The following is a 15423-nucleotide window of genomic DNA, read 5'->3' as shown; positions in this document are numbered from 1 at the left end:
AGGTTACAAGATTTAGATAAGGCTTGACCCAGGCCCCAACTGTTCACCACCCTGAACACCAACAGATACAAAGGACCAGCATGTGGTAGACAGGAACACACTGCCTTTTATTTGCTTCTTTCAGAATACTGTACAAAGGGGGAGTAAAAATTCTATTCACACTGTCTTAGAAAGGTTTTGAGTTGAAAGTTCCCTATAATACATGGGTTTGGGGGTTGTGAGGGAGGGGGAACAAGAGACAGAGAACAAGGCATAGTGACCACCCCTCTTCCCTCACACATTGGGGAGGGACCAGAAGTGTCTCAGAACACACAGGATCTTGTGCAGAAACACACACACACACACACACTTGCTCTCTCTCTCATCCCCTTGTCTTCCAAAGTAGCCCCACCTCTTCCCTCTTCTCAGTGGCCTGGCTACTAGGAAGAGAAGCTCTGGGGCAGTAAGCCATGCCTACCTGAAGAATGCCAGCTCCAAATGGCAGATACCCTCAAGAGTAAGAAAAAGGGGGCTAATCAACAAATACTAACAATGTGCCCATCCATCCTTGCAATCTACACTGTATGACCAAAAGGACCTGATCGCTAGCCAAGAAGTGCTAGAAGTGAGGGGAGGAAAGAGGCTGACTGAGGGGAAGATATTCTTCTACCGGCTACAAGAGGCTCTACTGTAGACCTCTCTCCTTACCCCATCTCCTTTCCAAAGGAAGTACCTGTATTTCAAAGGAAACCAATGCAGGGTGACCTCAGCCATAGGTGACAATCCTTGGAGGGCTCAGATTTCCCTCTGCACCAACACTATGGACCCAAAGATGAGTTACTAACAAAGGGGACAGACTCTCATCCCTTCACCTCTCCACCCCACACTTATCAGAAGAGTCCTTTGGGCCTTTTCTGCTCCAAACTAGCTTAAGAACCTAGAAAAGGTACCTCCATTTGCAACTCTGTTTTTTGCTACTCTCTAGCATCAAAAGTTCACAACTCACTATATTGGCCTCTGCCCTGACCCCCTACAGGCATACACAGACATACTCACTTGAGTACTCTCATGTGTGTGCCCAGGGGGGCGGACACACACACACACACAGAGTCCCTAATCCCACCCCAGGCTAATAAACCAGAGCTTCCTTCAGTGCTCACAGTACCCTCCCCACTCCCAAGGACCTAAACACCTTTCCCAAGGTCTCATGTACCCAATGGACTTAGCTTGCTGGATAAACAGACACTTTTGTGCCTTTGAAGGTAGAAATGCATGCATAGACTCATACCTGTCTGTCTTTCTGGTTACTCACTCACTCACACACACAAACAAGCACGCACATATGCACACTGAGTGTCAACCAAGAGAATTAAAGTGAAATATAGAGGCTGTACCATTCCCTCTGCCCCCTGCCTGGAGGGTGGGAGTAGGGGGTTAAAGTGCATTGGCCAGAGTCACAGTGAATGCATGGGGTTTCCCAACATCCTCTGTCCCTCCTCAGCCCAGGTGGCCAAGACCACTGAAGTACCACACAACCCCTCCCACGTTTATTTTCTATCCAAAAGGGAAAAATAAAAAAGGGAACAAAGCCACTGAGAGAGGAGGGGGGAACAGGGGAGAACCCCCCTCTCTAACCCCACTAAAGGCTACTCCATTTTGACTACTGGGGTTGGGGAGGAAGTAGGGGAAAAGGAGAGCTTTAACTAGGCCCATAGGCTCAGTATCAGTCTCTGGGCATGGAGGCCCCCTTTATCTTCATCTCCTCAGATTTCCCCAGGGTAGGGCAAAGAAGGGGCTGGGCCCTCAGTACTTATTAATCCCAAAAATCCGGACGCCATGGAGCTGGGGCAGCTTGGGGATCAGCACGCTCATCAGGGATACCGTGTTGAGGATGAAGTGGAGCTGGTCATACTTGGTATAGAAGCTTGTTAGGAAATACCTGATTGAGAATAAGAACAAGAAATATAAGGCCCTTCTCCTCATTCTCTGAGGGGAAAGAAGGTGAGCAAGAACTGACTGGATTTCTGAATTTAAAATAGTGAGAATGGAGGGCAAGGCAGTTGCTGGGGGCCCCTCAGGGTATACTGTCCCTAGAGTAGCTAGGCGGCTCAGTGAGTTGAGAATCAGGTCTGGAGATGGGAATTCCTGGGTTCAAATCTGACCTTAGTCACTTTCTAGCTTTGTGACCCTGGGCAAGTCACATATCCCCCATTGCCTAGCCCTTATTGCTCTTCTGCAATGGAACCAATATTTAGTATCAATTCTAAAATAGAAGCTAAGAGTTAAAAAAAAAAAGTTATAGTGTCCCTTTAGACATCACCCTCTTACTTCCTCTTGGCCCATAAGTCTATCTCATGAGAGATTAATGGTCAGGGCACAGAAAATAAAAAGCTCTATGCCAGAGGGGAGGGGCATTCTAATGGACAGTAAAGGCTCTGCCCCAGGCCCTCAGTCTTTCAAAAGGGGCTCCCTGTCTCTTTCTCCCAGCATCTATTACAGAGGGAACACAGTGCCAAGGGAAAATGAACTGTCACCCATACGTAATTGAGGTCCTAAAGAACCCCCATCCCATCCTTCCATTCAGAAAAACTACCTATGTCTATCCCCAAGGACCATTCCCAGCCCCTGTGCACTCACAGCACAATAGGTGTGATGGTCAGGAACTTGCGGGAAGCCGTGAACTGGACACCATAGTCCATCTGTTCCCAGTGAGTGAGCAGCCGTGCCTTACCCTGGTCAGGTGTCTCGAAGGGAGTTCCCTTTACTGTATGTAGAAAGATGTACATGCCCTGGAGGAAGGGGACTTGTATTAGAGTCACTTGTAGGTCCCATGTAAAGAAGGAGTTAACCCCCACAAACACACACCACCCATAAGCTAAATCTGGGTAGAAGGTCATGGGATCAGGAGCTCAGATACAGGCCATGGGTCAAAGATCAGGAGATGCAAGAAAGAGAAGACAGAATTCCAGAGGATGACCCCATGTCTAGGTAAAAGGACAGGGGAGTGGAGTCAAGGCTCAAGCAAAAGCACACAAAGGGAGAGAGCATTGGGTAGTGGCATGAGCACTGAAGGCCCAATGAAAGTAGCTTGATTTTGGCCTCCCTAATGTTGGCTAGGAAGCATCCTCCCACAGGGACTAAGTAGAAATGGGCTCCTGTCCTTAATCTCTTTCATAATGGGCAGATGCCTAAATCCTGGCTCCCCAATGGATGATAACAGATTAAGTCTGGTTCCCTGATTAAGGTTGGTGAGGGATGGCTAGAGATAAGAGGAACCAAAAATAGAGATTCTAGCCTGAGAAAACATTTGATAAAAAGTATTGGGGGTAGGGGTGGGTACCAACACAGGGTCAAGAATCAGGGACTCCTGGGTTATAGACAGTTCTTCCTGGCCTTTAGCTTAGCTCTCAGTGGCGTTCTTATTTTGTGTTACCATCCCCACATACTTATCTTTATCATGACTCTCTCCTGGGAATCTGTACAGTTGTGGGCTTGGTGGGAAGAGAGGATTTGTAAAAATAGAGATGAAATGACCCCAGCTCCCAGAAGAGCCAAATCAGGGCCCAGTCACTCAGTTAGGTAATAAAAATGCCTGGGCTTGCCCCCATGACAGCCAGCTAGACATCCTGACCAGATCACCTGCATATCTGGATTAATCCTACTTGAGCCATTCCAGGAGTACAGCCTGTAGAGTCAGAGGCTAAGGACGAGGACACAGGAAGGATCCTCACCATGTTGTGGATGAGGTTGGTGAGGGTCCAGACGACCGGGACACTGACAAAAGGAATACTGAGCAGCACAACGTGGAGGAGCCCGATGGCCAGCACGTACGAGAGCCAGATGCCCCGACTGTTCATCACCCTCGTATTGGGGTTGACCTCACTGTGCGCCGTGCCCACATTCATCTTGCCGCCCCTGGGGCCGCCGCTCTGAAACCAGTACATAGGGGTTTGGAGGTAGACACAGGCTCAAACATTTGCTCTGGGATCTCCCAGTACAAGCCTCTTGTTCTTCTGAGGAGATAGAGTAGATGGAAGAACCCTGTCTTCTACTCCCCACAGATCCAGATTCTCCCCAAAAAGGGAGCAGAAAAGGTTCTTCCCTGCCCCTGCCTAGAAGCTCCCTTCTGTTCACCTGGTTAATTTCTAAGCCCAGGAAAGAGAAGTCAATATGAACTCAGCTCCCTGTTTCATCCTGTAAGGTAGAGATAAACACCACTACCACTAAACCCTCCCCCAACTGGGACAACTCCTTTGGGAAGTTAGGGAACTGGAAACAGCTGGAAAAATCATTCCCAAGTCTTCTGACCTCTCCTCAGGCAGAAGAGGAATCTGGAATAGAATTCAGCAGTAATCTACAAAGGAAAACCAATTCCCTGGAGTCCTCTCCCCTGTAAGAAGGGAGATGATCTTTTTTTCATAAAACTGCAGAAGGAAAAGAAATTACCCTTGCCAGAGGGCCAAGGTCACTCTAAGAATCCTCCCTTTTCCCCTGATCTCCACTTTAACTATTCTGATGGTAGCCCAACAAAAACCCCAGCTTCAAAGTTGTTTCTGTATCTCAGGGATGATCTTTCTCTGTCTCCCCCTGTCCCAACTCCCACCCCATGGGATAACAGGATCAGAAGAATGCGAGTACAGGAACTATAGGGACTAGCAGCAGAAGTGATCCCTGCTAGTAAATTCTAAACAAGCTACATCCCACAGTGATAAATGCAGGCTGTTCCTACTATAGAAGGTTAACAACGAAGGGTTAAGAGTTCAGCAAGGCAAAGACAATGCCCATGGTGGCCCACCCCAGGAGTTGGGAGGCCTACCTGGGGAGTGGTACTGGCCAGCTCATCCAGATGTGCTCATCTCCCTTTAAAGAAATCTTCCACCAACTCAGAGGCCAAGCCTTGAGGACAGACACCCTTCCCTCTGATACCACTGCCCACCTTCCTGATCCCAAGCATACAAAGGAACTTTCTGGCCAGTATCCACCAACCCCATTCCTGCACCTGGAGCCAATCCACATCAGAAACACAAAGCCATCCTTCTGTAATATCTCCTCCCTCATCTGCCTCCCTCTCATTCTGCCTCTCTTGCCCTAAACAGAAAGAGGTGGAGGTGGCATCTTTTCCACACCATTTCTCATTTCCGCATCCACTAGTGGGAGTCCAATCAGTTGTTTTCCAGACCATTCTGACCAGCACAGAGGTCAGAAAAAAAAACAACTCAATCTATCCAGAAGTAGACAGTCAGCTTACTTTCTAGAAGGCCAAGGGCTGAGGCCAAGAGAAAGATCCTCTTTTTTTATGTTTGTTTAAAAATGTGTGAAGAAGTATTAAATAAGGGATCAGCGAAACATGCAGAGCCACAAATATACAAAAGTGAGTGACTTTCCCAGCCTGTGTCCCTCTCTGAGCACCTTCTAACTCCTGGTCTGTGGACACTGGCCTTCCTCTTGGTCTTGCTCAGACTGCTCCATTCTGTGCTAGGTGCCCAGGAAAGTATTTCTTTTCAGTTTATACCCTCTGCCATTGGGGACTTTCTTCTTCATTTGCCTGACTCCTCCCCAACCCTGGTTTAACCTGTAGAACCTATCATTTGTTTTTGTCCCTTAAAAACCCCAGGGAGGCTCTCTTATCCCCAGCTTGGTGTTCTTCCTTCCCTGATAACCGCAGCATCCTGGTGGAGGAGGAAAAGAGATGGTATCCTCCTCCCTGGCTAGAGGAGCCTCTACCGATTGCTCAGGAAGGGAGGAGTGGCTGACAGCACAGCTCCCCTGAATGAAGCCATGGAGGCTAAGGGTGACTGTAAAGACCATGAGGCCCTTTCTTTCTTTCTTTTTTAAAAAAATCTTTTAATTTCTGTCTTAGAATCAATATTTCATTCTAAAGAATGAGTGGTAAGGGCTAAGCAATAGAGGTTAAGTGACTTGTCCAGGATTACATAGCTAGGAAGTATCTGAGGCCAGATTTGGACCCAGGGCCTTCCATCTCCAGGCCTAGTGCTTTATCCACTGTAGTATCCAACTGTTAAGGCTTTTCCCTACAGCAATGGTCTCCTATCTCTTGAGGACACAAAGGGAAAAGGAAGATGCCCTCCAAGGAATATCACCCCAACCACACAGTCCAAGTGTGAACTCGACCCATTTCTAACTCCAGCAGAGCTGATCAACTCTGTGAAGCTCAAAGTTCCTACATGGTCAGGAGCCAGATATCTTGGGTCTCAGCCACTAAACTACCTAAGACATTTAGGGCAAATCTCCCAATACATGTCACTTTCCCAGGTGTAGGGCTTTAAGATCTCAAGAGAAACCTTCTCCATAACAAACATATATCTACATGAGGTTACAAAGTCCAAGAAAGTCTGGTCCCAGAGTGTAACCTAGATAGGTTAAGCTTCCAGGGGGACTAATCACTACAGCCTATTAAACCTGGTAATTAAGTCAAACAAGAACACAAGAAGCTAGGAAACTGGAGTTAGCTCAGTTGTTTACTGGCCCAAGCATGGGAGTGGGAGGGTGGAATAGAGGTGAAGGTGTTTGTTATTCCCTAGGCAAGGTACTTCTGAGGCAGTTGGATTCCTAAAAACCAATATCCAGGGAATCACTAATTCCTGCTCCTTTCTCTGATTGTGATCCATCCATTCACTGCTTGATCATAAGGGTTCTGTGATTTCAGGATCCCAAGTATCATGGAGGATAAAATTAAGGCTCCTCCAGTAACTGGGAAGGAAGGACCCACCATTCCAATAAAAACAAGAAAGTGGAAGGGGACAGATTCTAGGGCTTTAATAATGCCATATGTCCAAGGAGATAGTCCTTACCCCCAGAGTGTGATAGGAATATTGACACACCCCAGGACACTGTGAAGTGGGGCCAAGAATAAGTCTTAAACTCACTTAGAATCCCTATGAAGACTACCATCATCCTCTTCTACTTCAGTTCAGCCTCTGAAGAGTTATCCTTTCTTTCCAAAGCCAAGTTTTTTTACACAACCCCTTGATCACAGTTCCCTTCACCACCACCATCTCTTTGTTCCCTCTAATCTTCCATCTCTTCCTATTAGTTTTTCCCTTGCTGCTTACAAAACAAATCCAAGTTTCTTGAACTCTTTTTTAAAATTTTTATTTGATCTTGAACTCTTAAAAAAAAAAAAGGAAAATTATTACTCATTCCTACATGCTGGCCACCTAGAGTCTTAAGACTCCTTTCTTTCTCAGCTAAACTCCATGAAAAATCCATTTACACTCAGTGTCTGCACCGCCTCTCCTCTCACCCTCTCCTAAACCCTCAGCAATCTGTCTTCCAACTTCAACATTCAACTGAAAGTAATCTCTCCACAGTTCTCAAAAATCTCAAATAGCCATATCTAATGACCTCTTCTCAATCCTTGGCCTCTCTTGCAACATCTGACACTGTTGATCAGCACCTCTTCTAGATACTTTTTTCATCTCTCTGTTTTCAAGATGCTGTTTTCTTTAGTCTCCTTCAGTCAACTTTGCTGGCTCCTCATCTATGTCATACCCACTAACTGGGTACACCTCAAGGCTCAATCTGAGTTCTTTTTCCGCTATACTATATGATTTAGTGGTCTTTTTCTTTTCTATGGGTTCAATTACCACCTCTGCCAGATCCATATATCCAGTGCTAGTCTTTCTTCTGAGTTCTGGTCTTGAAACCTAACTTTCCATATCCAAAATATGTAATCTCCCTACCCTCATCCCACTCCCACCAAGCCTACCCCTCTTTTGAACTCACTTCTCCCTATTCATTATCCTTCTAGGAACCCAAATCCACAACCTCAGTGTTATCCTCAACTTGCTCTCTCACTCCACTATAATATGTAATCAGCTGCTAATTTTTGTCTTTTCTCTACCACATCTCTCCCACATATATCCCTTTCTCTCTACTTACACAGCTGCCACCTTAGTTCTCTTGTCACCTCCCACCTAAACTACTGCAATAGCTTTCTAACGTTCTGTCTCAAGACAAGACTCCTGATTCCTCTCTACAAAGTTTCCAAAGTGATTTTCCTAAAGAACAAAACTGACTAAATCACCTTTCCCTACTCTTCATAGCTTGGTTCCTTTCCTCTTTCCAATCTTCTTCCACATTACTTCCTCTGTGTATTCTTCAATTCAGCCACACTGGCCCACTTGCTATTCCTCACACATAAGATATCATTTCCCATCTGTGGGCCTTGGTATGAGCTGTTCCCCCAGGTCTCTCCCTCTTTATCTCTGCCTTCCAGAATCCCTAGCTTCCTTCAAGTCTCATTCCAAATGCCACCCACCTTTGCAGGAAGTCTTTTCCCCCTAGTTGCTGGCAACTTCCCCTCAATGTGATCTTCCATCTACTTTGTATGTAGCTTGTATGCACCTATGTAGGTACATGTGGTCTTCCCCATTTTAATGTAAATTCCTTTAAGATAAGGGCAATCTTTGCTTTTTCCTTGCAACTCCAATGCTTAGCATAGTCTCTGGCAAGCAGTACCTGTTGACTGATTAATAGCAGGGAGGGGAAGAGGAGAGAATAGTGGCAATGACTCCCATTCCAGCTGGTTCCCAATTCCCAGTTTAATCCAGTTGGGTAGCTCAATGAAATTCTCAAAGAGGAAACTATGCAATATGTAGGTAACAGATAAAGCAGATATGAGAGGGCAGAAGCTGTGAGGAGTCCCTGAGGAAAGAAGGGCAGACAAGAGAGCCAGGGAGCCTCACATGCACTCTTGTTGTTAAAAGGGCCAACAATTCCTATAAGTAAAATGACAGTCTAATAATGTTTCCCACTCCTGGAGCCCACTACTCTAGACCCCCCTCCCCAATCAAAAGGATCTCTGAGGCTATAGGGCAAAAAGAAGTCCTCTTTCGAGACTGCAAAAAGTCCCCACTGGCAGCTGAGACAGAGAAGTTCTAGTGCCTGTGGCTCCTTCATTTTGGTTTCATAACCTGATCTGTGCCAGACTACAGCCTGGAGCAGTTTTGTTAACTAATCCTCTGCCAAACAACCCTTCCCTGAACATACACCTCTTCCTTGCTGGACGTCCAATGTGACACCAGGGTGAGATACCTGTAGTTTGGCAGGTACCTAAGAAAGCCCCGACCCTTCTCCCCCCTATACACACACTCCTTCCATATACCCCAAGAGCGCTGAGAAAGAGGCAATCCTTAAAACAACCCTTCTACTCCTTGGGGAGAAAATTCCAACCCTTCCTTTGCCACCCAAGTGAGGAAGTGTGACCGTCTTCCTTCAACTAACTACCCCCCACCTCGACTTTCCCCTTTCCCCTCTGAGGAAAGGCTGGCTCTTACTGAATCCCCTTCTCAACTCACCTCGGAAGCCCTTCCTCTCAGACTGGAGGCAGCTGCTCCACAGCTAGAGGTAGGGGGAGGAGTTGGGGCGGAGAGAGGCAAGAGAAGGAGGAGGAGTTTTCAACTAAAATTGAGGATTTCTGAGCTAGGACCTCCCCCCAACTGCCCAGCAGAACGCAGCTCTACAACACAGGCCCACACCACCTCAACTCCTGACTATCCACTTCCTTCCAAACTTCAGTACCTCAACTCAGGCTTCACTGACTGTTCCACTCATCTTGACCCAAAGGCAGCCAAACTCGTATCCCCGAAAGAGTCCACCCCCTCCACTGTTCCCACAACATCCCACCTCCCCTTAGCCCCACCGTTCCTATTTCCCTCCCCCGCTACCCAGTTTCCAAAGCACGCGGACATCTCCACACCGTCCAGCTGAGTCTTCCCCCCCCCCCCCCCCGTCCCCATTCCTATATACACGAATACCCTGACTATATGCATAAGCATCCCGCTCCACTCTTTCCCAGTGGTCCCACATACAGACGCTCTCTTCAACCAACAGGTAGTCATAAGTAAACCATCTCTCTACCCTCTCCCCACGACCTTCTCTCCAATTCCCCCCAATATACGGAATCATAATTATATCTCCCAAGTCTGACTCTATCCCCACGAACCCTCTCTCCAGCTCCCTCACAAGCAGGTCTATTAACCCCTTCTCCGAGTGACACTTTACCCCTGCCCCTCAAACGCATACGCATGAGCTCTTCAGCCCAGAACCCCGTCTCCCTCAGGCTCTTCCATAACGGTGTCTAAAACCTCATCCCGGGCACCCTCTACTCTAACACACCCCCTTACACATGCCCAGGTCCCCTCCCTGACACCTTTTCCTCTAATCCGCCCCCTACATATAAGCACACCCCCTCCTATCATTTCATTTACACATAACACACACCTTCTCTGGATCCCCTACCTCCTCTTTTCCGACTCCCCTTTACAAACATACACGCCCCTCTCCTGATACATGCACATCCCCCTTTCCCCTTCCCTTATTACTCCTTATACAAGTGCAAGCCCCTTCCCTTGACCCTTTCCCTTGCAGACACACGCCCCCCTCCAGATCCCCTTGCACATGCGCATACCCCCTCCTTTACCCCACTTCGACCCTCCTCTTGCACATGCGCACACCCCCTCTGAACCCCCCCTCCTCTTGATCCCCTCTGGTCTACCTCCCCCCAACCTTGGACATGCGCAACACACCCTACCCCATCCTCGAGCTCAGGTCCTGCTATCCGCCCCTCCTCCCCCAGCCCGGACCCCCAGACACTCTAGCTCCCTCTCAAACAACTGCCCCTTAACTCTCTAGCCTCCTCCAGCTCCTTCCTTGCCTCACCTTACCACTCAGGGCCAGACGGTCGAGGAGCCCAGGGCGGCGGGCAGGAGGCGGCCAGGAGCCGTGGGTTCTTTGAACAGAAGTAACTACCAGAAGCGGCAGCGGTAAGAACGACAGCAGCAACCCCGCTGGCAGAATTTTGAGCGTCACCTTTCCGCGACGCAGCGTGACGTAATCGCCAGGCGCCTGTCCCGGAGCCTCCTGGGAGTTGCAGTCCGCCGTCCCCGTCACACCTTGAGCCAATCGGAGCCACCCTCTCCAGGTGGGGATCGGAGCCTGAACTGCATCTGTTATGCTAAAGTTGAGATTGTCCTCTCGAGATGTAGGATATAAATTATTACCAAAAAAAAGCTGATGTTTGCATTAAAATACATTTTCTGTTTTTTAAAAAAACATTTTCCTCCTAATTACATGTAAAAATTTTTACATTCGTTTTAAAAAAATTTGAGTTCCAGAATTTTCTCCCTCCCTTTTCTTCTCCCTCTTCCCTCCTCTCACCGAGATGGCAAACCATTTAATATGTTATATATTTTAGTTATGCAGTAAAACAACAACAACAACAAAACCCAACAACAACCCCATAGACAACCCCCTCAGAAAAAAAAAAACAAGCAAACAAGAAAAAGTTTGCTTTCGACCCTTTGATCCATCCATACCTTTGCTAGATCTGTATCCCAAAGAGATATTTTTAAAGGCAGTGGAGTTGGGGAAAGGACCTATTTGACCAGGACCCATTGTAGCTCTTTTTTGTTAACAAAGAATTGGAAATTGAGGGATCGTCTAAGTGGGAAATGACTGAATAAATTGTGGTATATGCTGGCCATACAATACTATTATGGAGCTATAAGAAATAACAAAACAGGATGGTTTCTGGGAAAATCTGGAAAGACTACATGAGCTAATGCAAAGAGAAATGAGCAGAACAGGAACATAGTATATAGTGACAGCAAATGATCATGTTATTTCTCGGCAGTGCAGTGATCTAAGACAATTCCAAAGATTTGAAAAAGCAGCTAGGTAGTGGCTCAGTGGATTGAGAGCCAGGCCTGGGGATAGGAAATTCTAGTTCAAATCTGACCTCAGACACTTCCTAGCTGTGTGACCCTGGGCTAGTCATTTAACTCCTATTGCTAAACCCTTAGTACTCTTCTGCCTTGGAACCAATACTTAGTACTAATTCTAAAATGGAAGGTAAGGGTTTAAAAAAAAAATCCCATCTGCTGTCTGAGAAAGAACTGGTAGATTAAATGCAGACTGAAGCATCTTTCTTTCTTTCTTTCTTTCTTTCTTTCTTTCTTTCTTTCTTTCTTTCTTTCTTTCTTTCTTTCTTTCTTTCTTTCTTTCTTTCTTTCTTTCTTTCTTTCTTTCTTTCTTTCTTTCTTTCCTTCTTTCCTTCTTTCTTTCCTTCCTTCTTTCTTTCTTTCTTTCCTTCTTTCCTTCCTTCCTTCCTTCCTTCCTTCCTTCCTTCCTTCCTTCCTTCCTTCCTTCCTTCCTTCCTTCCTTCCTTCCTTCCTTCCTTCCTTCTTTCTTTCTTTCTTTCTTTCTTTCTTTCTTTCTTTCTTTCTTTCTTTCTTTCTTTCTTTCTTTCTTTCTTTCTTTCTTTCTTTCTTTCTTTCTTTCTTTCCCTCCCTCCCCCCCCTCTCTCTCTCCCTCTCCTCCCTCCCTCCCTCCTCTGCCTCTCTTTTCTGCCTTCCTGTCTGCCTCCCTCTCTCCCCCCCTCTCTTTCTTTTTCTTCCTTTGTAAAACACATGTAAAATCTGTATCAGATTGCTTACTGTCTCAAGGAGAGGGGATGAGTGGGGAGAGGGAATGATAGAGGGTTGGAAGGAGGCAGAGATTTGCAACTCAGAAATTTTAAAATGAATATTTAAATTATTTTTACATATAATTGGGGGAAAATAAAGTATGTTTTTTAAAAGTATGTTTTAATATGCCTTTAGACTTCATTGTTTCTTTCTCTGAAATGGATAACATTTTTTATCATAAATCTTTCACAATTGTCTTAGAACATTGGATAGCTGAAAAAAGCTAAGTCACAGTTGACCACAATAGTAAAATATTGTTGTTTGTACAATAGTCTCTTGCTTCTGCTCATTTCACTTTGCATCAGTTCATTATAAAACTTCTTAGGTTTTTCTGAAAGAATCCTGCTCATCATTTCTTATCGCACAATATTATGCCATAACAATCATATATCACAATTCATTTAGCTATTCCCCAATTCATAGGCATTCCTTCAATTTCCTATTCCTTGCCACCACAAAAAACAAAGCACTGCTATAAATATTTTTGTATATATAGCTCCTTTTCCTTTTTTGTTTTTTACCTCTTTGGGATTCAGAGCTAGTAGTGGTATTGCTGAATCAAAGGGTAAGCATGGTTTTATAGTCCTTTGGACATACAGTGGTACCTTGATACACAAGTACTTTAAGTCATGAGCAATTTGAGATATGAGCTGTCACTATCAGGATTTTTACTTTAAGTCATGAGCAGCTATTTGAATCACGGGCTTCTGCCACCCTCCACTAGATAGCCCGCTCAGAGTTGGGTTTCACAAGTTACACGAGGCTGTCTCATTTAGTTCAGTGTTTATTTGGCTGTGTGAGTATCTGGATTGAATTGCTTTTGCTTTCTTCTTTATTTTTGTCTTTATTATCAGTTTTTTGTGGTCAGTTTTCTTAACTTTTAGCCATGGGTCCTGATGATGGAGGAATTGGAGGAGTTACAGCAGCAGCAGCAGCAGACGAAGGTTTTGCAGGAAATTAGTGGGGAGGAGCCTGAGGTGGATGAGATAATCAATACAAGCAAGATTAAGGAAATGTTGAGGATTTCTGGGAAAATTAAACAATTTATTGAAAAGACACACCCAGAAAAAGTTGCAGCAGGTCATTTCACACATTATTGAAATGTTCTGAAAGGGAGGAAGAAACAAGCTTCCATGGAAAGATTTTTGTTGAAACAGCCTCTAAGTGAAATCAAGGAAAGTGTGGCAAAACAGTCAAAATTCAATGAATAAAATTATAAGTAAAGCAAAAATAGCAATTAAGTTTAGCAATAAAGTTACATATCATAAGTAATGTATAAGATCTATTTTGTCTTTAAATGTAGTGATACATGTGTAGAGAGTAAGTTATGTTAAGCAATAGTGCAGGAAATGAAAACCTTTGCCAGCATCTTTGCCTGACCTTGAAGGAAATAACATTTCATAAGCAAGTTTATTTTTTTTACCTTCTTTCTTATTATCTATAAATATATTCATTTGTTATTTATAAAGTACATTTTCATATTTAAGAGCATATAAAACAAATGTTTCATGTTTTTTGGGGGAGCTGGAAGGAATTAATTGTATTTCCATTAATGTAAATGGAAAAATTCCATTTGACACATGAGCAAATAGGTTTACAAGCTTGGTATGAAACAAATTAAACTCACATGTCAAGACACCACTGTAGTTTGCTTTCCAGAATGATTGAATCAGTTCACAACACCACCAACAGTTTCAATTTTTCTTTATCTCCTTCAGCATTTGACATTTTATTTTTCTGTTATATTAGTCAATTGATAGTTATGGAGTAGTACTTCTGAGTTGTTTTAATTTGTATTTTTTTAATCAATAGTGATTTAGAGGATTTAAAAAAATATGGTATATATAGCTTTAATTGCTTCCTCTGAAAACTGCTCGTTTATATTGTTTGACTATTTCTCAATTGGGGGATGATTTGCATTTGTGTAAATATGACTCAGTTCTCTCTCTGTTTGAGAAATGGGGCCTGGATCAGAGAAACTTGCTGTAAATTTTTTTTCACAATTATTATTACTGTGCATTTCCTTTCATCTATTCCTTCCCTTTTTATCCTACTTTTTCTTTTACCCTGTCCATCCTCAAAAGTGTTTTGCTTCTGACTACAGCCTCCCCCCTAATCTGTCCTCCTTTCCATTAGCCTCCCCCACCCCTACTCCTAACCCCTTTCCTCTCTTGATTTTCTCCAGGGTAAGACAGATGATTTCATTGAATGCCTGTTTCTTCCCTCCTGAAGGATTATACTCAGCTTTTTTGGGTAGATGATTCTTGGTGGCAATCTTAGCTTTTTTGCCTTCTCAACTATTCTATTCCAAACCCTCTGATCCTTTAGTTTAGAAGCTTCTAAATCTTCTGTTATCCTTACTCTGGTTCCATGATATATGAATTGTTTCTTTTTGGCTGCTTCCAATATTTCCTCCTTGACATGTGAAGTCTAGAATTTAGTTATAATATTCCTGGGAGTTTTCATTTTGGGATCTCTTTCAGGAGATGATCAATAGATTTTTTCAATTTCTATTTTATACTCTGGTTCTAGAATATCAGGGCAGTTTCCTTTGATAATTTATTGAAAGATGATGTCTAGCCTTTTTTTTTAATCATGACTTTCTGGTATGTAACAGTTAAAATTTAGGGGAGATGGGGAAACTGAGGCAGGTAGAAATTAGTTCTCTCTGCAAGGAGTATTATATTTTTTAGAGGTTTATTGAAGATTAAGGATTAAAGAAAATACAGGATAAGAGATACGTGTCCAGGCCATAGAGAGGCCTAGACACAACCTCACCTACATTATGAAAAAAAGCCACGCCTGCCCCAAAACGGAAGTCCAAGAGCCCCCAACAAGACCTTTGCCACCAGTTTAAATCCTTCCTCGATTTCAGCCCACCTCAGAATTCCCGTGAGATTACAAAGCATTTTGGGGAAGTGGAGCAAAGGCTTGTGGGGATTGTAGTCCTGTATTC

General features: G+C 44.5%; 1 protein-coding gene across 4 annotated transcripts; it reads right to left on the bottom strand.

Moving 5' to 3' along the window:
* Window positions 1-83: 83 nt before the first annotated feature.
* Window positions 84-10838, bottom strand: ORMDL3 (ORMDL sphingolipid biosynthesis regulator 3). 4 transcript variants are annotated; one of them, XM_056816786.1, is made up of 5 exons: window positions 10668-10838; window positions 9300-9342; window positions 3711-3908; window positions 2617-2768; window positions 84-1918 (listed from the first exon to the last, which is right to left on the bottom strand). In XM_056816786.1, exons 3-5 carry the CDS (start codon window positions 3882-3884, stop codon window positions 1783-1785), a joined length of 462 nt encoding a protein of 153 aa, XP_056672764.1. In that variant the 5' UTR covers window positions 3885-3908; window positions 9300-9342; window positions 10668-10838; the 3' UTR covers window positions 84-1782. The 4 variants fall into 4 exon arrangements, with proteins under 4 accessions (XP_056672764.1, XP_056672762.1, XP_056672765.1 ...); XM_056816784.1 differs by having other exon boundaries at window positions 10663-10741; XM_056816787.1 differs by lacking the exon at window positions 9300-9342 and having other exon boundaries at window positions 10663-10838.
* Between the last annotated feature and the right edge of the window lie 4585 nt (window positions 10839-15423).

This window comes from Monodelphis domestica, chromosome 2, assembly GCF_027887165.1.
Source record: "Monodelphis domestica isolate mMonDom1 chromosome 2, mMonDom1.pri, whole genome shotgun sequence".
Lineage (NCBI taxonomy): Eukaryota > Metazoa > Chordata > Mammalia > Didelphimorphia > Didelphidae > Monodelphis > Monodelphis domestica.
This window is presented reverse-complemented; position numbering and strand designations above follow the sequence as displayed.